General features: G+C 42.1%; 1 protein-coding gene across 1 annotated transcript; it reads left to right on the forward strand.

Moving 5' to 3' along the window:
• The first annotated feature begins 716 nt into the window (after positions 1 to 716).
• Positions 717 to 21322, forward strand: Iho1 (interactor of HORMAD1 1). Its single transcript, XM_075967704.1, has 7 exons — positions 717 to 772; positions 5028 to 5202; positions 11243 to 11406; positions 14885 to 14933; positions 15557 to 15644; positions 17197 to 17300; positions 20190 to 21322. The coding sequence occupies exons 1-7, from the start codon at positions 717 to 719 to the stop codon at positions 21264 to 21266; spliced, it is 1713 nt and encodes a 570-aa protein (XP_075823819.1). The 3' UTR covers positions 21267 to 21322.
• The last annotated feature ends 2317 nt before the right edge of the window (positions 21323 to 23639 follow it).

Consider the following 23639-nt stretch of genomic DNA (forward strand, 5'->3'; position numbering starts at 1 on the left):
CTGTCCTGGAACTAGCTCTGTAGACCAGGCTGGCCTCGAACTCACAGAGATCCGCCTGCCTCTGCCTCCCGAGTGCTGGGATTAAAGGCGTGCGCCACCAGTGCCCGGCTGAGATTTACTCTTTCTGCTTTAAAGGAAGGGTGTGTGGTGGCGAGTAGAGGATATGGGACATAGGGTGTAGAGGGAATGCTGGAAGGTTTCACTGCAGGGCCTCAGACTCTCAGAGATGGAGCAGGAGAATGGCAAATTCTAGGACAGCCTGTGGTAATTGGGAGTTCAGGTCTATCTCTTGTTCTTTGTCCCCCACCTGTATCCCCAAATTAAGCTGGAAGCCATGCGGTGGTGGTGTAACCCTTTAGTCCCAGCACTCAGGAGGCAGAGGCAGGCAGATCTCAATGAGTTCGAGGCCAGCCTGGTCTCTGAGAATTCCAGGACAGGCTCCCCCCCCCAAAAAAAGCTACAGCTACAGAGAAACCCTGTCTCTAAAAAAAACCAAAACAAAACAAAAAACAACTGTGTAACCACCACATCTGGCTCATCATGCAATTTGGTAGCAGAGAATGTTTTATTTCGGGCACATTTAAGTAGTGGAATTTTTCACCGATTGAATCAGAACAAAACTGCTGAAATGTTCTTACATGTAATTAGTACATTTGAAAATGTTATGGTATGTTAATGTTCTAAATATTTCTCTGTTCTCTAATAGAAGTATTAAAATGAATTTTAATGTTTGGAATATCAAGGAGATGCTCAGTATCCCCTCAGGCTCTGGGTAAGATTCCTAATTATTTTCTTAAACATTTAAGTCCTGTGGTTTTATTGATGTCCTAGAAAATCTCATTCCTATAGCTGGAGTGACTGTTGAATAGTGCTAGAGGTATCCAAATTGCCTCTCCTTTTCTTCTCTAATACTGCTATTCCTTTTTATGCTGTCTTTTTTCTTACACTTATTTTGATTAAAAAGGTGATGTCGTTGTAGGGGAGACAGCCAAGGGTAAAGTGTTTGCTTGTCAAGTGTGAAGACTTGCATTTGAATCACTGGACACATGTAAAAAGTTGGGCACAGTGACGTGTGCCTGATATCCCATCCATGATGAGATGGGAGATACAGACAGCTCTGGGAGCTCACAGGTTGGCCAGCTTGGCTTATGTGGCCAAGTTTGTTGGAAGGAGGCCACTTGTTGGTTCCTGGCTGCCCTTCGTTCTCCCAGCATTCAGCCTCGCTTTCCCTGCCTACCTAAATTCTGCCTGCCTTGCTATAGGTCCAAAGCAGTTTCTTTATTCACTAATGGTAATCACAGCACACAGAGGGGACTCCCACATCATAAGTTCCAATGAGAGATCGTGTCTCCAACAAAAGATGGAAGGCACTTAAGCACTCAGTGTTGTCCTCTGATTTCTGTGTTCACACACGCATATGTACACACCCATACATATACCTGCACCCACATGAATATACATGTTAACATCTACACAGACACACCCATAGGTAGTATCAATGTAGCTGTGTTTATCAGCTCTATATGCAACATTTCGGTCTTGGGACTGGATCTGTGAGAATCAGATATAGAGCCCCAAATCTTGAAAATGACCTGAATTAATTAAGCAATGCTTTTGGAATAGGAAGAAATAAAATCAGTATAGTGTTCAGATCTGTTTGTTTCTGCAATATAATTTGTAGCTGCTCTGAAGAGAAGAGCCAGTCCAGCTACCAGCAAGACCCAATAAAATACTGTGCATAGTCGTATGTATTATCCACTGAGGTTTTAGACTAGTGTCCACGAGGCTGAAATAAGCCTGCCATTTCTAAATTGGAGGAAATCTCCAAAAAGGAACTTAAATTGTTCTTTGTGTGCTTTCATCACTGGATAGTTTTTTTCCCCTTTCTAACACTTTCCCAAGGAGATTTGCCAATTTGATTTTAAAAAAGAAAAGAAAAATCTAGGGGTTAGAATGACAGCTCTGGTTAAGAGCTTTTGCAGAGGCCCCAGGTTCGGTTCCCAGAATCCACATGGTGGTTTACAACCATCTGTAACTCCAGTTCCAAGGAATCTTGACTCTCATAACTCCTTTGGCACTAACCATATGGTATATGGTATACATACATACATTCAGGCAACACTAAAATTAAGTAAATGTTATTTTAAAGCCTGCTCTTCTTTTTATTTCTATAAAAGGGGTTACTGTTTATACAGAGAGAGAAAACTTAGCTTTGTTTAATTCTATCATTTCTATCATTGCTTTAAGATACAATCTGATGCTGGGCTGGGTGGTGGTGGCATATGGCATTTCATTAATCCCAGTATTTGGGAGGCAGAGGCAGGTGAATTTCTTGAGTTCCAGGACAGCTAGAGTTATACAGAGAAACCCTGTCTTGAAAAAAAAAAAAGAAGAAAGAAAGAAAGAAAGAAAAAAAGAAAAGAAAAATTTCGGATATATATTCAGTCTAGTAAGGCTTATTTTGTAGTTAAAAATTTCTACATTTATTGTGTATGTGTGTGTGTTTACGTTTATGTATATATGTATGTAGAGATCACAGAATATGTGGACAGTGTTGGTTCTTTCCTCTTACCATGTGAGCCTCGGGGATTGAACTTGGGGGCAAGTACTTTTACCCACTGAACCATCTTTTTTTTTTTTTTATATTTATTTATTTATTATGTATACAATATTCTGTCTGTGCATATGCCTGCAGGCCAGGAGAGGGCACCAGACCCCATTACAGATGGTTGTGAGCCACCATGTGGTTGCTGGGAATTGAACTCAGGACCTTTGGAAGAGCAAGCAATGCTCTTAACCTCTGAGCCATCTCTCCAGCCCCCCACTGAACCATCTTGCTGGCCCCATTTCTTGTTTGTTTGTTTGTTTGTGTTTCGAGACAGGGTTTCTCTGTGCTGTCCTGGCTGTCCTGAAAGTCTCTCTATAGAACAGGCTGTCTTCGAACTCATAGAGATTCACCTTCCTCTGCCTCCCAAGTGCTGGGATTAAAGGCATGTGCAGTCATCAACTGGCCCAATTTCTTGTTTTGGGCTTTTGTTTTGTTTCTCTTCCCCCCATCCGGAGACAGAGTTCCTCTGTGTAACAACACTGACTGTCCAGGAACTTGCTTTGTAGACCAGGCTAACCTACCTCTGCCTTCCTAGTGCTGGGATAAAAGGCTTGCACCATCGTGCCTGACTCGTTTTTCTTGTTTTTTAAGTTAAGGTTAACATAGCACAGGCTGGCAGGGGCAGTGGTGGCACACGCCTTTAATCCCAGCACTCCAGAGGCAGGCAGATCTCTGTGAGTTCAAGGCCAGCCTGGTCTACAAGAGTAGTTCCAGGACAGGCTCCAAAGCTACAGAGAAACCCTGTCATGAAAAACTAAAACAAACAAACAAACCATAGCACAGGCTGGCTTTGAACTCCTTACATTTCCTGCTCCCACGTCCTAAGTGCCAACATTACAGCAGGAATCACAGGCATTACCATGCCACGCTTTGTGGGTGTTTTGTTTTTCTTTTGAGGAAGGGTCTCTCCACATAGCCCTGGCAATTCTTTAGCTCACTGTGTAGACCAGTTCCTCCTTGAACTCACAAAGATCTGCCTACCTCCGCCTTCTGAGTTGTTGGGATTCAAGGCATGTAGTAAGCTCGTACCCAGTCCAGGCTCTTGTGTTTGTATTGTTATGGCTCCATCTCTTTCCAGTCCTGTTCTCCCTCCTACATTTTCTAAATGTTCACGAATATGTATTTATATAGGCTAAAAACTCACAAAAATAAGTAATAGAGTTTACTTTAAGTAAAGTTCTACTTTTTAAATTTATTATTTGTTGGGGGCACACATGTTATGGTATGTGTGTGAAATTCAGAGGAGCTGGTTCTCCTCTCCTACATTTATGAATTAGGTTGTCAGGTTACCAGGAGTGTGTGGCAAGTGCCTCTACCTGTTGAGCAATCTTTCCCTTACTTTTTTGTACTCAAAATTATTTTTGCTTGGGCGTGATGGCACACACCTTTAGTCCCAGCACTCGGGAAGCAGAAGCAGGTGGATCTATGTGAGTTTGAGGCCAGCCTGGTCTACAGAGTAAGTTCCCTGATGGCCAGGGCCACACAGAGAAAACAACAAACAAAAAAACAACAACAAAATTATTTTTGAAACCAGGTGGTAGTGGCAGAGGCCAGCCTGATCTACAGAGCAAGTTCCAGGACAGCCAGGGCCACACTAAGAAACTTTCTCTTAAAAAACAAAAATAAAGCCGGGCGGTGGTGGCGCACGCCTTTAATCCCAGCACTCAGGAGGCAGAGGGAGGGGGATCTCTGGGAGTTTAAGGCCAGCCTGGTCTACAAGAGCTAGTTCCAGGACAGGAACCAAAAAGCTACGGAGAAACCCTGTCTCGAAAAACATCCAAAAAAACAAAAACAAAAACAAACAAACAAAAAAAACCAAAAATTAAAAAAATAATTATTTTTGAAATTTATCCATGTGTTTTTACATAAATCTAGCTTCTTCTAGCTGCTGCACAGGTGAAGTGCACAGTCTGTCTGTAGTTTATCTATTTGCTTAATGATGAACAGATTCAATTTTGGGGGGGGTTGGTCTGCCTAATTTCTGCCTCCCGAGTACTGGGATTAAAGGCGTGCGCTGTCACTACCACCTGGCCAAATTAATTGTTTTTAAAAAGAGAATATCTCTTAATCCATAAATATATTATAAACTTTGGTCTAAAAATATTTTTATAGCTCAAAATGCTGTAATACAAGGGATAGTTGTGTCAGTTCTTCTGTCTGAATTTCCATTTGATTGTTCTCCAGTTGTCAGAATCAAAATGTGGGGAATTCATAATTTTCCTGTGGTTCTTTTTAGGTCATAGAGGACTTAGAGGTCAAACAAACACACCCAGAGCTTCATAATAGAGAGACCCTGTCTCAAACAACAACAAGAAAACAAAGCAAAAATGCGCTCTCCAGAATATTCTGAAATAGTAGCTGTGAGTTATAATTTCATTCGTTCAGGATGTTAACTTAATGTTTTCTTGCTTCGTTTCAGGATTACTAAACCATCTAACTGGAATAGCAATCAGACTGATTGTTCTTCTCTCAGTGATTCCCAGTTCCTCTTTGGATCTCAGTTTTGTTCAGAAAATTCAGAAATTCTGTCCACATCCTTGGATGCTGGTGCCTACTCAAGACATCCAAAACAAACACAACAGAGCTCTGTAGATGTGAGTCTGATTTCCAATAGTTAGATTTTTCTTTTTCTTTTTCTTTTTTTTCGAGACAGGGTTTCTCTGTGGTTTTGGAGCCTGTCCTGGAACTAGCTCTTGTAGACCAGGCTGGCCTCGAACTCCCGGAGATCCGCCTGCCTCTGCCTCCAGAGTGCTGGGTTTAAAGGCATGCGCCACCACCGCCCAGCCTAGATTTTTCTTTTTGGGACAGAACCTTGCTCCATCCTTGTGTTTCAGCCTCCAGGCTCTTCAAGTTATAGGTCTAAGCCTCCACCCAAGCTCTGATTTCTGAAATTTCTCTGCACATATTTCATAGTTCTTATGGACATAAGCTAAAAAGAGAATTATTGTGTTGTAATATGAACATGCTTTAGAATTGTACTCTAAAGATTACTATCCTAAATGGATTAGTGCTTGATTGATGCTGTTTTGTTTTGTATTGTTTTTGAGTCAGAGTCTCACTATGTAGCCTTGGCTGTCCTGGAAATCCTTATATAGGATTTATATATATAAGGATTCTTACATAGACCAGGCTAGTCTTTTTAAAGATTTATTTATTTATTTATTATGCATACAACATTCTGTCTCCATGTATGCCCGCATACCAGAAGAGAGCGCCAGATCTCATTACAGGTGGTTGTGACCCACCATGTGGTTGCTGGGAATTGAACTCAGGACCTCTGGGAGAGCAGCCAGTGCTCTTAACCACTGAGCCATCTCTCCAGCCCCAAGGTAGTCTTGAATTTAGAGATCTGCCTGCCTCCTCCTGAGTATTGGGATTAAAGGCATCCACCACCATTCTCAGCTGATTCATGACTTACTTATTTAACTAAAAAAAAGAGAGTCTGGAATCTAAAACACTTACATGGCCAGGCAGTGGTAGCAAACACCTTTAATCCCAGCAGTAAGCCAGAGGCAGGCAGATCTCTGAGTTCAAGGCCTGTCTGGTCTACAAAGTTCCAGGATAGCCAGGCTTTATACATAAACCTTGTCTTGAAAAAAACCAAAACAACCAAAAATCACTTACATGTACAGTTTCTTTTATTGCCAAAACAACACAGTAGTGTCAATCCTTTGATCATTTGTTTTTGGGAGGAACAAATATTCATATTTCCTAACCTAATCATTTACTATTATGAAAATTCATAAGAAACAATGGCTTTTGTCAGATAAATTTGTTTGTTTTCTTACACAAAGTCTCACTATGTAGCCTTAGCTAGCCTGGAACTCACTATGTAGACCTGGTTGGCCATGAATTTGCAGAGATCCATCTTCCTCTTGCTTGAGAATGCTGGGATTCAAGGCATGTACCATCATGCTTGGTGCTTTTGTAAGACAGAAGTAAAGGGGGTAGGAAGAATGACTCTGGGACAAGTGCTTGCTTTATAAACTTGAAGACCTGAGTTAGAATTCCTAGAGCTCTTGTAGAATTCAGGCTTGGCAGCACATATCTGTAACCTTGCACTCATACAAGGAGAAGGGAGGGAGAGACAGGAGTCCAGCAGGCCAGCTAGCTGTCATATGCAGCAGTGAAAAACAAAGAGCAACTCTTCTGCTGGGTGGAGGTGGCGCACACCTTTAATCCCAGCACTCGGGAGGCAGAAGCAGATGGATCTTTGTGAATTCGAAGCCATCCTGGACTGCAGAGGACAGCTAGGGCTGTTATAGTGATATTTTATTTATGTTTAAATAAATAAAGCGTGTGTAAAGATCAGAAGAGCAAAACTAAGCCACTAGATGTCAAGCAGTGGGTGGCACACACCTTTAATCACAGGATTTGGGAGATAGTGACAGATGGATCTCTGAGTTCAAAGCTAGCCTGGGCTACACAAGAACAATGCTGAAACAAATCCTCCAGGTGGTGGTGGTTCACACCTTTAATCCCAGCACTAGAGGGAATAGAAAATGGGAGGAGAAAGAGATTTTGTTTATGCTGCTTAGGCTGCGGTCGCCCAGCCTTGGTAGAGGTAGGACTTCTCTACTGACTTGGCTGCTTTGCTTTTCTGGTTTTTAGGTTGAACCTCAATATCTGTCTCTGGGTTTTTATTATTTGTGCTACAAACCCTGTCTCAAAAAAAAAAAAAAGAGAAGAAAAGAAAGAAAGGAAAGAAAAAGATAAAAAAAGAGCAGCTCTTCCTCCCATACCTGAGGTTGTCCTCTGACCTCTACACTTGTGCCGTGGCATACACATGACACACTCATAGACACACACACACACACGTGATTGACTAAGTAAAAATAGCCCTTTGACTTAAAGAAAGAAATAAAGTGACAAATTTTATTTTTTCAGTGTTGTTGGTGGAACCCAAAGCCTAGCAGAACAAGTGTTTTACCACTGAACTATAGCCACAGCTCTCTAATTTTTAAAACATTTATTTTTGAGACTGGAGATAGGGCCCAGCAGTTAAGACCATTGGCTGCTCTTCCAAAGGACCCAGGTTCAATCCCAGCACCCACATGACAGCTCACAACTTTCTGTAACTCCAGTTCCAGATGATCTGACACTCTCACTCTGACATACAAATGCAGGCAAAACATCATAAAAAGAAATAAAAATTAAAACGTGTTCTTTAACAGTTTCATATATGTATAATGTACTTTGATTCCCATTATCTTCTCTCATCTGCTCTCCTTCCCACAGAACCCCTTCTTCCCAGCAAGTTTCCCACTACCTTCCTGTGCTGTTTTATGGCCCATTATAGCTTCTTAGTATGTCTTCACTTCTGAGATAGTTTCATAATTGTCCTGGCTGGCCTCAGACTCACTGAATAGCCAAACTAACAGTGTAGCTAAAGATGACCATGAACTTTTTTATTATTAGTTTTACACTTCTGTATTTATTATTTACTGTGTTTTGGAGCACAGAGGACACCTTGGTAGAGATGGCTTTGTCCTACTGTGTAGATTCCAGTGATGGAGCACAGGTTGGCAGTCTTGGTGGCAAGCATCTTTATCAGCTGAGCCATCCTCTAAGTGTGACTTTGAACTTCTGAACCTCCTAGGACTACAAGCTTGCACCACTACTTACTTTGTTATATTTTTATGAAAAGTAGTTACATTTATTTATTTGCGGGGGTTGAGTTACACAAAGAAACCCTATCTTGAAATAACAAAAACAAACAAAAAAGAATGAATATAATCACAATTTTTATACATACATAAATATACATTAATTCTCAAAAATAAAACTAAAAAATATTTACTTAGCATACAGAGTATTATGCATCCTTATGGCATCATCAAGTAAAATTTGTTGAGTCTCCCTCCCTTCCCCCCTTCTGCATCCTCTAGCCTTCTTAGACATCTATACCCTTTGCACTTTTCCCATTTTCTTGTCGCATTTCTCCTGCTGTTCTCCACTCCTTCTACATTCTTCTTCCCTCCTAGTTTCATAGATTATACCCACACTCACTCCCACACATACATATAGATGAGCATTAAAAACTGGGGGCTGGAGAGATGGAGCAGTGCTTAAGAGCACCGTCTCCTCTTCCAGAGGTCCTGAGTTCAGTTCCCAGCAACCACATGGTGGCTCACAACCATCTGTAATGAGGTCTGGCGCCCTCTTCTGGCCTGCAGGCATACATGGAGGCAGAATGTTGTATGCATAATAAATAAATAAAATTAAAAAAAATGGAATCTGGCTGGGCAGGGGTGGCACACACCTTTAATCCCAGCTTTCAGGAGGCAAAGGAGGTGGATCTCTGTGAGTTCAAGGCCAGCTTGGTGAACAGAGGGAGTTCCAGGACAGACAAGGCTACACAAATCCTATCTCAAGTAAAACAACAACAAACCCACAAAATAAAACCTTCTGAGATCTGCATGTGAAAGAGAATGTGAGATGTTTGTCTTTTTGAATCTAGGATTTTGTTGCTGCTGTTTTGCTTTTGTTTTTTGGACAGAATTTTACTGGTCTAGAACTCATTGTGTAGCCCAGGCTAGCTTAAAATTCAAGGCTGTTCTACCCAGTCTGTTGTGCACCATGAGGAAGGAGAGAGACAACACTTATGGGTTCCAAAGACTTTAATAAAATCACCACATAATCAGGGTCATCGGGGTCACTGATGGGTCAGGGCTGCAGAACAAGGACCTGGAACCTTGTTTCCTCACCAGGATTTATAAGTACAAGAATTACAAACATTTTTGCCAAGTTACAGATACAATTTTCGCCAATGAGGAGTCAAAGATTAGGGACTTTCCTTCTGTGTTCCATCACTGTCAACAGACACAAAATGGAAACGTTTTAGTCCATCCAAAGAGATTCATTTGTTCTTTCTATTGTTAGGAACAGCCATGATATTTTAAAGAGCTTGGTTGGGGAACAAGCTATTTCCATGTTTAGGGAGGAGGTTGATCAGCCATTGGAAAGTTCTCAGCTCCCCTTGGACATGGGAACCTGAGCTTTGTTTCACCCTACAGGTAAAATCAAGTCTGAAGTCAAAATGACAGCACCTAGGCCAAGTTGCTTTTGCCTGCTTCCTTCAAAGGCCATCCTCCTGCCTCTGCTTCCTGAGTACTGTGATTCAAGATATGTACCATCATCCCTGCTCTCTATCTCTCTTTTGGTGGGGGGGTTTGAATTACATTTAATTTTATATTTAGACTTACCTGTATCATTTGATGCAGTGAATGAGGCTAGCTCAGTGCTTTAGGTTAGTGAAGCATTATATGTATGATCTCAGTACAAAAATTGATGCTAAACTGGGCAGTGGTGGCTCTCTCCTTCAATCCTAGCACTTGGGAGGCAGAAGTGGGCGGATCTCTGCCAGCCTGGTCTACAGAGCAAGTTCCAGGACAGCCAAGGAACCCCTTGGTGTGATACAAAAAGTCAAAACCAGGGACTGAAGAGATGGCTCAGCAGTTATGAGTACTGGATGCTCTTCCACAGGTCCCAGGTTCAATTCCCAGCACACACATAGCAGCTTATAATTGTCTGTAATTCCAGTTCCAGGGGACCTGACACTCATGGCAAAAATACCAATACTCATAAAATAAAAATAAAATATAAAACAAAAAGCCAGGCGGTGGTAGCACATGCCTTTAATCCTAGCACTCAGGAAGACAGAGGCAGGTGAATCTCTGTGAGTTTGAGGCCAGCCTGGTTTACATGGGAGTTCCAGGACAGCCAGAGATACACAGAGAAACCCTGTCTCAGATAACCATAAATAATAATAATAATAATAAAAAAACCAAACCAAAACACAACAACAACAAAAAAGCCAAAAGAAAATTGATGCTAGTGATATGATGGGAAAAATGCACTTCCACTGGGCAGTGATGGCGCACGCCTTTAATCCCAGAACTTGGGAGGCAGAGGCAGGCTGATCTCTGTGAGTTCGAGACCAGCCTGGTCTACTAGAGCTAGTTCCAGGATAGGCTCCAAAGCTACAGAGAAACCCTGTCTGGAAAAAAAACAAAAACAAAAAAACACTTCCTGAATGTTTAGAATATGATTTTTCTAAGAAATGCAGGAAATGACTCTTCATAATTCAACCTGTATACTTTCTAGGCCTTGTGGAAGTTATCAACAGGTTTTGAGTTCAACAGAAAAAAAATAGTGATTTGAGTTAAATATATTTACGTAAAGCTTTAATATCACATATCAGAGAGTGAGTAAATGATTTTTTGTTGTTTCCTATAAATGTATTTAGTTGGTTTTCAACAATTTTAGCTGAATTTTTAATATTTCTGCATTGATAAAGCTGAAACTGTATTAACTTAGAAAGCTGCTTATTATAGTTTCCTGGTTGGTACAAATAATGAAAAGCTTCATGCTGTATCTTCAACCATATGCTTGGTACTTAAATACATTAAATTCTGGCTGGGCGGTGGTGGCGCACGCCTTTAATCCCAGCACTTGGGAGGCAGAGGCAGGTGGATCTCTGTGAGTTGTAGACCAGCCTGGTCTACAAGAGCTAGTTCCAGGACAGGCTCCAAAACCACAGAGAAACCCTATCTCGAAAAAGAAAAAAAAATTCTGCATTGTACAGAGAATAGTGGATGGAATTTGATGTTGATTTTTTTTTCCATTTAACAGAATGAACCTAGTATTTTCACAAAATACCAGACAAAGCCCCAGTTGTTTGGAAGTGATACAAAGGATGAAGATTTATTTTCTCTTCCTTTGCCAGTTGGAAAATCAAAAGGACTCCTGAAACAGTTTGAGGAGAAAAAACGAAGGGCAACAGACAAATGTGACAGGTACACACATTTTAAGAGGATGAAAAGCTTATGTTTTCTGAAGAAAACAAATGTACTATCAATAATCAAATAATTCAATTTTAGTATAATAGAATGTATTAGGGTTGTGCATAGGAAACAGATTCAGTATTACACACACACACACACACACACACAGTGGGGGATCAATGACAGAGAAAGAGGCAGAATCAGATATAGTATGGAAGTCCTATAAGTCTGCCATATGTAAGCTAGAGAGCCAGAGAAGCCAGTGATATAATAAGTATGAGTCAGAGAGCCATAGAAGGAAGGGAAAAGATGGCTGCTCTAATGTTTTGAAGTTTGATCTAGGAGCTCCAGTGTTTGGGAGCAAAAGAAACTGGATGTCTCAACCAATGAGGAGAATCTTCCCTTTTTTGTCTCTGGTCACCAGGTTCATCATTATTTAGAATAATGCACCTGCACATTGATAAAGATTAGCTTGGGTTTTGTGTTTTAAGGGTACCATGTAGCCCATCCTCCATTTATACATCAACAGTAGTGCTTACCCAGCACAGCAAGTCTGTAGGTTTATTCTCTATCTCCACAAAATAAACAAACATTAAATGAAAAAGGAGGAGGCAGCATTGGAAGCTGGATGTTGGGAGTGTGGAGTAAGCTCCAGTCAGCTTTTAGAAGGCAGAAGCAGGGGCTGGAGAGATGGCTCAGCCGTTAGAGGCTAGGCTCACAACCAAAAATATAGAAGGCAGAAGCAGGAGGGTCAGGAGTTCAAGGTCATCTTTGGCAACACAGTGAGTTCTACTTGCAGGTCAGTTTGAACTACTGCAGACTTTATCTCAGAACAAAAAGTGGCTTGGTAGCACTTTAATCCCAGCACTAGGGGGAAGGGGCAGTCGGATCTCTGTGAGTTCAATGCCAGCCTGGTCTACAAAGGGAGTTCCTGGACAGCTAGAGCTGTTACACAGAGAAATCCTGTCTTTTTTTGGGGGGTGGGGTGTTTCGAGACAGGGTTTCTCTGTAGCTTTTGGAGCCTGCCCTGGAACTAGCTCTCACCACCCAGTGAGAAATCCTGTCTTAAAAACAAAACAAAACTGCAAAGTGCTCTTGCTTTTCTTTGCTTGTGTGTGTATTAGTTTCATTTCTGTTGCTGTCTAAGATACCCCAACAGAAGTAACCCTAAAGAAGGAAGAGTTTGGCTCATGATTTTAGGTTACAGTCCATCTTCATAGAGAAGTCACAAGAGCAGGAACTGATAACAGTGCAGCCACAGTTGGAGAGCTGAGAGGAATGCATACGTGTATGTCCTCACCCATTCTATACAGTCTGGGACCCACACCTGGGGAATGCTGCTGCCCCCTTTTAGACTCCATCCCATGTCAACTAATGTGAGAGCTGCCTGCCTCTGCTTCCTGAGTGCTGGAATTAAACATGTGCACTGCCACCACCACTGGGTTAGATGACTGTGGTAACTGAGTTTTGTCTTGTGTAATGCTGGTACTTGAACATAGGGCTTCTCAAACATTAGGAAAGTGTTCTTACTACTGAATGATACCCTTAATTCAGTGTGATATATGAATTCTTAAGTCAAAGTTTAAGACTTTTTTTTTTTGAGATAGGCTCTCACTATATAGATCAGGGTGACTTGAAACTGCCTCTTCCACTCCTCCACCCTCCCAATGATGGGACTAGAGAAATGAGCCACCAGCTGGACATGGACAGAATTTCTTTTCTTTTTCTTTTTTTCTTCAAGACAGGATTTCTCTGTGCAACCTTGGCTGTCCTGGAACTTGCTCTGCAGACCAGATTGACCACAGAAACTGTATTAAAACACTGCTTGGCCATTAGCTCTAACTTCTTATTGGCTAACTCTTACATATTGGTTTAACCTATCTCCATTAATCAGTGTATTGCCACATGGCAGTGGCTTACCAGAGATTCTAACCTGTGGTTCATCTCCGGCGGAGGATCCATTGCTCCTCCTCCTTTCTTCCACCCAGAATTCAGTTCTGTTTTCTCCGCCTACCTAAGTTCCACCCTATCAACTAGGCCAAGGCAGTTTATTTATTAACCAGTGAAAGCAACACACAAACAGAAGGAACTTCTACACCAAGTACAGAATTCTAAGAATAGGAAAAAGAGGGTTTGTACATTGACTACATTTGTGTGGTTAGTTAGAGTTTGTATTGGAGTCTAGCTTGCTGAATTAAAGGGAATGGAATCTCTTAGACATAGAAATAACATCCAAGGTGACTGGATCAAAGGGGAAACCATGGTTGTGTAAAATCCAGAGCCTGGCATTTCCAGCTTCCCAAGCTGGCGGCTTTGTTTCCACTGACTGAGAGACTGGAAAGATGGCTCAGCAGGGAAGAGCATTTGCTGCTCTTGTAGAGGACACAGGTTCAGTTCTCAGCACTCATGACAGCCATAGCTGTAACTCCAGTGTTCTTTTCTGACCTCCACAGGCACTGGGCACATACATGGTGCACTAAATACTTACATGCAGACTAAATACTCATTTACATAAAAATATAAATATTTAGAAAAAAACCCTGAAAGTACATTGAATGAGTAAAGGAACTTGCCATGATACGTGATGATTTGATTTTCATCCCTGGTGGGATTTCCACATGGTGGAAAGAAAAAACTGACTCTCGCAAGTTGTCCTCAGACCTCCACTCCACAATGTATTATATATACACACTCTCTCTCTTTCTCTCTAAATGATTGGAGTAAAAAAAAAAGTCAGGGGGTCAGTTGGTGGCTCAGTGAGTAAAAATATTTGCTGACAACCCTGACAACCTGACATTAATCCTCAGAATCTCCATGGCTGAAGTTTTCCTCTAGCTTCCACATGTATGATATGCATTTGTACATGCACACACGGAATATATGTAAATTTAAAACTTTAAGGAATATAAAATTTGTAGTTAAAAAAACTATTTGTGTATGTACATGATTTTGTTTGTTTGTTGTTTTGAGAAACAGTCTCACTATGTAGCCATCTTTGGCCAAGAACTCTCTATGTAGACCAGGCTGGCCTTGAACTCACGAAATCCACCTGCTTTTAAAATCAGGAAGAACTGGGGAGATGGCTCAACACTAGTTGCTCTTGTAGAGGACTCAGGTTTGGTTCCCAGCACCCACATGGTGGTTCACAAACATCCTTGCTCCAGTTCCAGAAGACCCAACAGCCTCTTCCTCAGGCACCAGGCATGCATATGGTGCACAGAGACACATAAAGCAGACAAAGTACCCACATCGAATAAATAAATCTAAAACAATAGAAATAAAAGGAAAATAAAGAAGAAACAGAATGGAAGGAAGAAAAATATGATTTGCATTAGAAATCAGAGTTTTGATGTTTTTCAGGTAGAGTCTCCAACTCTGATCAAGCAATGTTTTGATGCTATGCTAGATGAACACTTGCCATAATCAGCTATTATATGCTATTTCAACATGGCACAAAGATTTACTCTCCTCTTTTTTTTCTTAACTCTAGTGACATGCTGTACAACTTTGTTTCTCATTTTCAAGAAGTCATTCACAAGGTAGGTAGAACTAAGTTTCAGAGAATTAGAGCATCGTGTATCTTAGGCATGGTAATCATTGTAGTGCCGTCAGCAAATGCAGAATAGCAGCATGTTTGCCATTTTATAATTCAGTTACTGTTCCCAGGTCAGTGAGATAAGACAACAGTTTGTGCTTTCTTTTGTCTCTTTCTTTCTTTCTTTCTTTCTTTCTTTTTTTCTTTCTTTCTTTCTTTCTTTTTGTTTTTGAGAGAGGGTTTCTCTGTAGTTTTTGGTGCCTGTCCTGGAACTAGCTCTTGTAGACCAGATTGGCCTTGAACTCACAGAGATCCACCTGCCTCTGCCTCCCTAGTGCTGGGATTAAAGGTGTGCGCCACCACCGCCCGGCATCTTTTTCTTTTTTAAAATTTATGATCCTTTCATGTATTTGGGTGTTTTGCCTATATGTGTGTGCACCATATGTGTGCAGTACCCTTGAATGCCAAAAAAGGGGTGGGATCTCCCGGAATTGGAGTTTACGCACAGTTGTAAACCACCATGTGGGTGGTGGGAATCAAACCCTAGTCTTCCGAAAGAACATTGCTCCCAATCTGAGCCACTTCTCCAGTCCCATGTGATTTCTTTCTTAATTTTGAGTTTCTTAGTTGCAGACATCTGTGGAAAAGTCTGAGGAACATCTCAGTATGAGAAGCCAATCTATTTTGGATTCTTTGGAAACTATAGCCAAGACATGTGAGTGTCCCATGTTTATATTTGTTTCTATTTTAAACATTTTGTTATCGTCTCAAGGTTGATGTTATCAGCAGAGGGCACTAGTGAGTCATGAATGTGACCCTTCTGACCCTAGCCAGATTTCCTTGTTTAAGATGGGAGGGCGCTATGTGACAGTACTTTTTTGTTTGTTTGTTTTTACTTTGTTTTGTGACATAGCCCTGGTTTCTTTGCTACTTACTACCAGGCTGGTCTGGAACTCACAGACATCCGCCTACCTCTGCCTCCTGAGCGCTGGGATTAAAGGCGCACATGTGCCATCATCGCACAGCTGCAGTTGTTTGTTTGTTTGTTTGTTTTGAGAAAAGTTTGTTTGTGTAGGCCTGGCTGTCCTGGAACAGCTAAATGAGTCATAAAAGTATATATTAGAGAACATCACTTAGGTATTTCAGACTTTAGAATGTAGATTGAACCAACATGATATTATATGTATGTGCTGGGAATCGAACCCAGGTACTCAGAAAAAAGAGAAGTGCACTTAACCATGAAGCCATCTCTCTAGCTCATGCCAACACTTGATTCCCATGGTGGCTTTTGTGTAGCACTACTCCTCAGTGATCTTGCTGTCTGAGGGTAGGGTGGCTCTGCCAGCCTTCTCACCTCATGCCTGAAATGAATCAGCAGCTCCTTAGTCTCATGTGGCTTGCCCACTGTGCTGTCTATAGACACACGCCCCCTTAGGAGTTAGAAATATTCCAGTCACCTGCTGCTCGCTCTTCTCACTGCCTTGGTTTTAGTGAAAGTTGTTTTGTGGTGAATCAGCCTTGGTCTCAATGTCAGTTATAGTGTAAGGTTTGTAGAATCCCCTCCCCACCAATTAAGTGTTGTACATGTAAATGAATGCTCTTATAAACAGTCAACACATTCTTCTTAGCTAAATACTGCTCTAGAATTTTCTGGGAAAGATAGATAATTGTGCATCTGTACTTGTTTGCATTTCTGCTTATTTTTTATTTTAAACTAATTCAAGTCATCTGATTCACGTGCCAAGGGATGAATTACTCATGATTTACAAAAATCAATGCCTTTCTGTGGCTCATAAAGTAATTCCCATCTGTCTGAATAGAGGCATGGTACTGTTTATCTACTGATCTCCAGCCTGGGCTACACACAGGGCAACTGTCCCATCTGTTAAAAATGTCAGAGCCAGGACTGTTACCCCACAAGACTAGCAGGGCTGAGAATGTACAGTGATAGAGTAACTCATTTGTTGGTGTCCCGGCCAGGCTTCCCATTGCGATGACAGAAGAAGTAAAGGAATGCTAGGAGGTGGTAGCGCACGCCTTTAATCCCAGCACTCAGGAGGTGCAGATGAATTTCTGTGAGTTTGAGGCCAACCTGGTCTATAGAGTAAATTCCACCACCCAGCTTGTCATTTGTTTATTATTTTTTCTTTCGGCATCAGGCATTTTACCCAAAGTATTTTATATAATTTGGAAAGATATAGGTACTTCTCTTTGTACTTTTGGGGAAAACTTATTAGGAAAAAAATTTGGCCTTGTTTTGTATTTAGTTCAAGAGACTGCACAGGTCCAGCATGATCTGATGTTTGAGGCCACGCGAGACAAAGGCAATATGGAACAGGCCATCCTTGAGATACAGAAGAAATCTGAAGCCGTAAGTATAAATACAAGCCCTTGCTTTGCCTTGCCTTCTTACCTAGGCTTATCTTGAGGTGCTGCACTCAAGTGATCTTACCCCAGCCTTCTGATTGCAGATACATGCCGTGCCCATGTGTGCTTTTGGCTTTGTCTCTAAGACCAAGAAAGACACTTAATGTCTGAGAAATTTTCATCTAAGACCAGAAACTGGTATGGTTCTTTTTTCAGTAAGTCAAGATACAGCCTATCCTCAGGGTTCCCTGGCAGTGTGTGTACCCAGGACTTGCTCACAGTGTATCTATACTTGCTTATTCTGTGAGAGACGAGCTAATAAGTTTTCTGTCCCCTGAGGATAGGTTTCTCTGCCAATGCAGTAAGCCAGATCAAATAGAATTGAAAAAGTATAACAACAGGTTTATTTGAGCAAAGGAACTCCTGAGAAGGTTTCCAGTCCCAGAGATTGAGGCTGGAGAAGCAGCACCCCCGCAACCCCTGAACTAAAGCAAGGAGATGATATAGTTTATAGGGTGATGACATGTCCACCACAGGCTAGGTTTGTGACTAAGAATGGTCTACGTGGGGACTTGGGCTGCTGGCAGAAACATGGGAGGAAGTTGCTATAGTCACCAAGAGTGTGGGATGGGATTGGACTTTTTGGCATTTTTTTCTTTGTTTCTCTGAGAGGGTGGGATTTTGAGAGAGAGAGAGACACACGCACACACACACACGGGGGGGGGGGGCAGGCAGGAATGGGCTTTCTAGATCAAGCAGGAGTCAGGTGGAGGTTCCAACCGACCATGAATCCTTATCTATTGGTTGGTTCTCTTACTTTTTTTGTTTTTATATGTTGAGATGGAGGTCTTTCTCCTGTAGCCCAGGCTGCTTAGAAACCACTGTGTAGCTCAAGCTAGCCTCAGACTCAAGCTAATCATCTTTTTAATTTATTTAGTTATATATTTATTGGGGTTTTTTTTTTGAGACAGCATTTCTCTGTAGCTTTGGGGCCTGTTCTGGAACTAGCTCTTGTAGATCAGGCTGGCCTCAAGCTCACAGAGATCCACCTGCTTCTGCCTCCTGAGTGCTGTAATTAAAGATGTGTACCACCACTACATGGCTCTTCTTTTTAATTTATATTTTAAAATTAATTTTTTATATATAGAAGTGATTTGCACACTTATATGTCTCTGTACCATGTTTGTGTCTGGTTCCCATAGAAGTCAAGAGAGGGCATTAGATCCCCTGGAATTGGAGTTACAGATGGTTGTGAGCTGTCATTTGAGTGCTGGGTACTGAACAAGAGTATTCTTTTTTTATTATTATTATTGATATTTATTGAGCTCTACATTTTTCTCTGCTCCTCTCCCTGCCTTTCCCTCCCTGCTTCAATCCTCCCCCAAGGTCCCCATGCTCTCAATTTATCAGGAGATCTTGTCTTTTTCTACTTTCTACTTCCCATGTAGATTGGATCTATGTAGTCTCCCTTAGTGTCCGCATTGTTGTCTAAGTTCTCTGGGATTGTAGTTTGTGGGCTGGCTTTCTTTGCTTTATGTTTAAAAGCCACCTATGAGTGAATACATGTGATAATTGTCTTTCTGTGTCTGGGTTATCTCACTCAAAATAATGTTTCCTAGCACTATCTATTTTCCTGCAAAATTCCAAGCTGTCATTATTTTTTTCTGCTGTGTAGTACTCCATTGTGTAAATTATCACATTTTTCTTATTCATTCTTTGATCGAGGGGCATTTAGGTTGTTTCCATGTTCTGGCTATGACAAACAATGCTGCTATGAACATAGTTGAGCACATGTCCTTGTGGCACGATTGAGCATCCTTTGGATATATACCCGAAAGTTGTATTACTGGGTCTTGAGGAAGGTTGTTTCCTAATTTTCTGAGAAATCGCCACACTGACGTCCAGAGGGGTTGTACCAGCTTGCATTCCCACCAGCAATGCAAAAGTGTTCCCTTTTCCCCACAACCTCTCCAGCATAAGTTGTCATCAGTGTTTTTGATCTTGGCTGTTCTTACAGGTGTAAGATGGAATCTCAGAGTTGTTTTGATTTGCATTTCTCTGATGACTAAGGTTGTTGAGCATTTACTTAAGTGTCTTTCAGCCATTTTAGATTCCTCTGTTGAGAGTTCTCTGTTTAGGTCTGTATTCCATTTTTTTATTGGACTATGTGATCTTTTGGTGTCCAATTTCTTGAGTTCTTTGTATATTTTGGAGATCAGACCTCTGTCTGATGTGGGGTTAGTGAAGATCTTTTCCCATTCTGTAGGCTGTCGTTTTGTCTTGTTGACCGTGTCCTTTGCTTTACAGAAGCTTTTCAGTTTCAGGAGGTCCCATTTATTAATTGTTTCTCTCAGTGTCTGTGCTGCTGGGGTTATATTTAGGAAGTGGTTCCCTGTGCCTATACATTCAAGTGTACTTCCCACTTTCTCTTCTATAAGGTTCAATGTGACTGGCTTTATGGTGAGGTCTTTGATCCATTTGGATTTGAGTTTTGTGCATGGTGATAGATATGAGTATATTTTCATTTTTCTACGTGTTGATATCCAGTTATGCCAGCACCACTTGTTAAATATGCTTTCTTTTTTCTATTTGATATTTTTTGCTTCTTTATCAAAGATCAGGTGTTCGAAGGTGTGTGGATTGATATCCGGTCTTCTATTTGGCTCCATTGGCCCTCCTGTCTGTTCTTATGCCAAACCCTGAACAAGAGTATTCTTTCAGAGTGCTTTTAACCTCTGCTCTTAATTACTGAGGCATCTTTCTAGCCCCATCATGCTAGTCCTCTTGACTCAGTCGTCTAAGTGCTGGGATTAGAGTGTGAGCTACCATACCCACACCTGTTATCACGTTTTACTGTGACCATCACTTTCCTCTTTCTCACTACCTTTCCCAGAGACAGACTGAGTTCATGGAGATGAAATCCAACCTGAAGAATCTTGAAGTTCTAGTTGCACAGCAGAGTAAGGACTTCCAGCAGCTTTCTGAGAAGCTGGGCCAGCTCAATGTGCCTGGTGTCATAGAAGAGCTGAAAAAACTCATCTCTGCCCCTCAGGTAGCTGGGCATCTGAAAGACAGCACCTCCCAGACCTCACCAACTCTGACCCAGAGCCTCCATCTTACCAGACAAGAAAAATGCACCTCTGAGGAGCCATCTGCTCCACAGGGCCAGGTGTCTCCTTCAGGGAATCCCAGTAGGAGTTCCCAGAGGCCTAGGGAGCTTGGTGTCTGGGATGAAGGAGCATTGCCAACAGAGGGGCCCCATAGAGAAAATGAACGTTTGAAGAACAAAAACCTGCAGACTTGCTGCAAGAACTGGGTTATCACCACCAGAAACCTCAGTAACCACTGCTCTGGCCCCCCAAGCCAGAAGACTGGCCGTGACCAGGATTTAATTGCCCAAGAAGCCTCACAGCTGGACTTAAATAAGTTTGAATTCAGAATGAAGAATGTCTGCCCCCAAAATGAAAACAAAAGCATGTGTTTTGACCAGTTTGAAGAGTCAGCAACTGAACAGAAAGGCAAGACCCGAAGAAAGGGGAGGAAAGGCAAGAAGCAGCAACCCAGGAAATCACAGAGAAGCAGGCTTCCAGCTAGGAAGAAAGAACAAACTCCAAGGAAGGCCTGTGATTCCATCTCAAAGCATTACAGTCCCCAGTCTCCAGTTTCTAGCCCACAAAGGCCCCTCAACTATTGGCGGGCTCCAAGAACCTCCACAAAGTCAGCCTGTCATATTCCGGGAGGAACAGTGAGGACCAGTAAGACAGAAAGGGCAGCACAGGGCAACACCCTGCAATCTACCCAGCACTCCTCCCCAGACCATGCATGCTTATCTAGCAGTTCCCAGGGGGATGAGCAGATAAATTGGTTCATTGACCTCAGCTTTGAAAACCCAGAGCATCCCCTGTGTAACAAGGGAGGGAAGAATTTGCTCTGTGATCCGGATTTTGACAGCAGTGATGATAACTTCTAACGTTGCCGACAGTGACTTCAGCTGATGGCTCGTTGATCTCAGTTAGAAAAACAAATTGTGGAACATTTGGACTGGACAGTAGCATACAGTATCTGAAATTGGCTTATCCAGCCTCAGAGTCAGAGGCCTTGACTGATGGTGGTCAGTAGGAGATGGGTAAGAATCCAGTACTCTGGGTCACTCATGACAAAGGTGTAGAAGTTAGTTAAGGGGAGGAAATGTGTGGAGACAGTGACGAGAGCTCAGTCAGCCTGTGATATGGCATCAGGAAGGCAGTCGTGTGTATTTGGTCAAGGGAAGGTCTTCTTTATGGAGCACTATCTAGAAGAAGCTCTCAGAACTCTTGTGGCTGCATGGGTAACTCTTGAAACACTCCCTGCACCTGATGGATACCGTCTGAGCCTCAGGATTTCTTTTTTTAAATCTAGTTATACTGTCAAAAGAGTTTTCTTACTTGCATTAGAGGATGTATTACAGGGTACCCTATTAGACCGGAGTTCATTATGTAGCCTTGGCTGGCCTTGTATTTACAATCCTCCTGCCTCAGCCTCCAGTACTGGTACCACAAGCATGTCTCAATTCTCAGCTGTAAATCAGTCTACTTAAGAACAGAGTATTGGTGTGCACCTTTAATCCCAGCACTCAGGAGGCAGAGGCAGGTGGATCCCTATGAGTTTGAGGCTAGCCTGGTCTACAGAGCGAGTTGCAGAACAGTCAGGGATATATAGGGGGAGAAAAAGGAGTGTTAAAGATGTCTATGAAAATTCATACCTGTAATCCCAGCACTAAGCAGAGACCAGAATTACTTCAGATTTGAGGACAGCCTGGTTTACATAGGGTGTTCCAGACCCATTGTGGCTACATTATAAGATCTGAGGGTGGAGTGGGGTGGAGTGGAGCTGCCTTTGAGAGAGGTGACGTATATCAAACAAGACCAAAATAATCAAAACTAGTATAGCTATAGACCCTATATTATTGGAAAGCAGTAGGCTTTTAAAAAAAAAAAGACGGGTTTTCTGTGTAGCTTTGACTGTCCTAAAACTTGCTGTGTAGACTAGGCTAGTCTTGAATTTATAGAGATCTGCCTGCCTCTGCCTCATAAGTGCTGAGATTAATGGCATGTGCCACCACAACCCAGCCAAGCAATAGACTTTTATGCTAGACTTTGATATTCCACTTATATCTTGTTGCTGGCTTTTGTTATTTGTGTTTTTGAAGATCCTGTAGCTCATGATTACCTGGAATTCATTATAAGTCCAGACTAGGCTCAAATTCACGGCAGTCTCCTTTCTTTAGCCTCTCGAGTATTGGGGCTATGAACATAAACCACCATGACTGACTTTGACATATTTTAATTTTTGCAACACATATGTATTTCTTTGTAATTAAAAAACCATCAAAACCAAAAATGAGCTGGAAGATGGTGCAGCAGTTAAAGCACTTGCCACCCAGATGTGAGAAGTAGAGTCCAGACCCCTAGAACTCCATGGAAATACACTGTATGGATGAGACAGCCCAGCTGTGATTCTAGCCTTAGGAGGTGGAGACAGAAACGTTAGCTAACAAAACTAGCCGTATCTGTGAGTTCTGGTTTTGTTTAAGACCCTGCCTCAATAAATAGGTGATTAATTGAGGGTGATTCCTAACACCGACCTCAGGCTTCCACGTGCATGTGCAGCACCCCACACGTGCGAGCACACCAGACATGCAGAGAAGAAAACAACAGCACTAAACCTCCAGGTTGGGTGGCAGATGCTTGTAATTTCAGGGGGGTCTAAGACAACAGGACCCTAGGTTCACTGCCAGCCCAAGCCACATGGTGACACTGTCTCGAGAGAAAGGGAGGAGAAGGAAGAGAAAAGAGATAGTGAAGGAAGTCACTTAGAGAGAAGCTTCATGGAATGAGTGGTTCCGTAAAATTGCCCATTTTCAAGCCAGTCTCCAGCCACTGAAGACTAAACTGTTGTAGAAATAAGTGACTCTTAATTTCTTTCTCTTCAGGAGAATTTTATTCCCATAAAATTCTGTAGGGCTTAAATCTGTGACACCATTGGCAGGGCGCTAGACACTAGTCTGTTCTCTTATTTCCAGACCAAGGGCTTTCTGTAGCCTGGACCTCCCACGCATGTGGACAGTCACAGCTGTCCTTTCTTAGGCCGAGGTAATTCAAGCCTGGATTCTGCCTCAGGCTGTGCTGGCCTCTTTTTTTTCTGTGGACCATATAGGCTGGCTGATTAGTCTCCCGTCTGCACCTTCCATTGCAGCCCCTGCTGGCCTTCATTGCTTGTCCACAGAAGTCATAAGAAGCCACAGCCCCACTACCTAAAAGGCTTCTTCCAGCCCTTCCCAGACTGGTTACAGTTGCTCACCAAG

The sequence above is a fragment of the Microtus pennsylvanicus genome, chromosome 3 (genome assembly GCF_037038515.1).
Source record: "Microtus pennsylvanicus isolate mMicPen1 chromosome 3, mMicPen1.hap1, whole genome shotgun sequence".
Classification (NCBI taxonomy): domain Eukaryota; kingdom Metazoa; phylum Chordata; class Mammalia; order Rodentia; family Cricetidae; genus Microtus; species Microtus pennsylvanicus.

Excerpts from the sequence above, each read along its gene's own strand:
- Iho1 (XM_075967704.1), top strand. The coding sequence starts at position 717 with ATGAATTTTAATGTTTGGAATATCAAGGAGATGCTCAGTATCCCCTCA. Across the intron at positions 11,407-14,884 it reads GCAACAGACAAATGTGACAG|TGACATGCTGTACAACTTTG; the intron begins GTACACACATTT and ends TCTTAACTCTAG. Across the intron at positions 17,301-20,189 it reads TACAGAAGAAATCTGAAGCC|AGACAGACTGAGTTCATGGA; the intron begins GTAAGTATAAAT and ends TACCTTTCCCAG.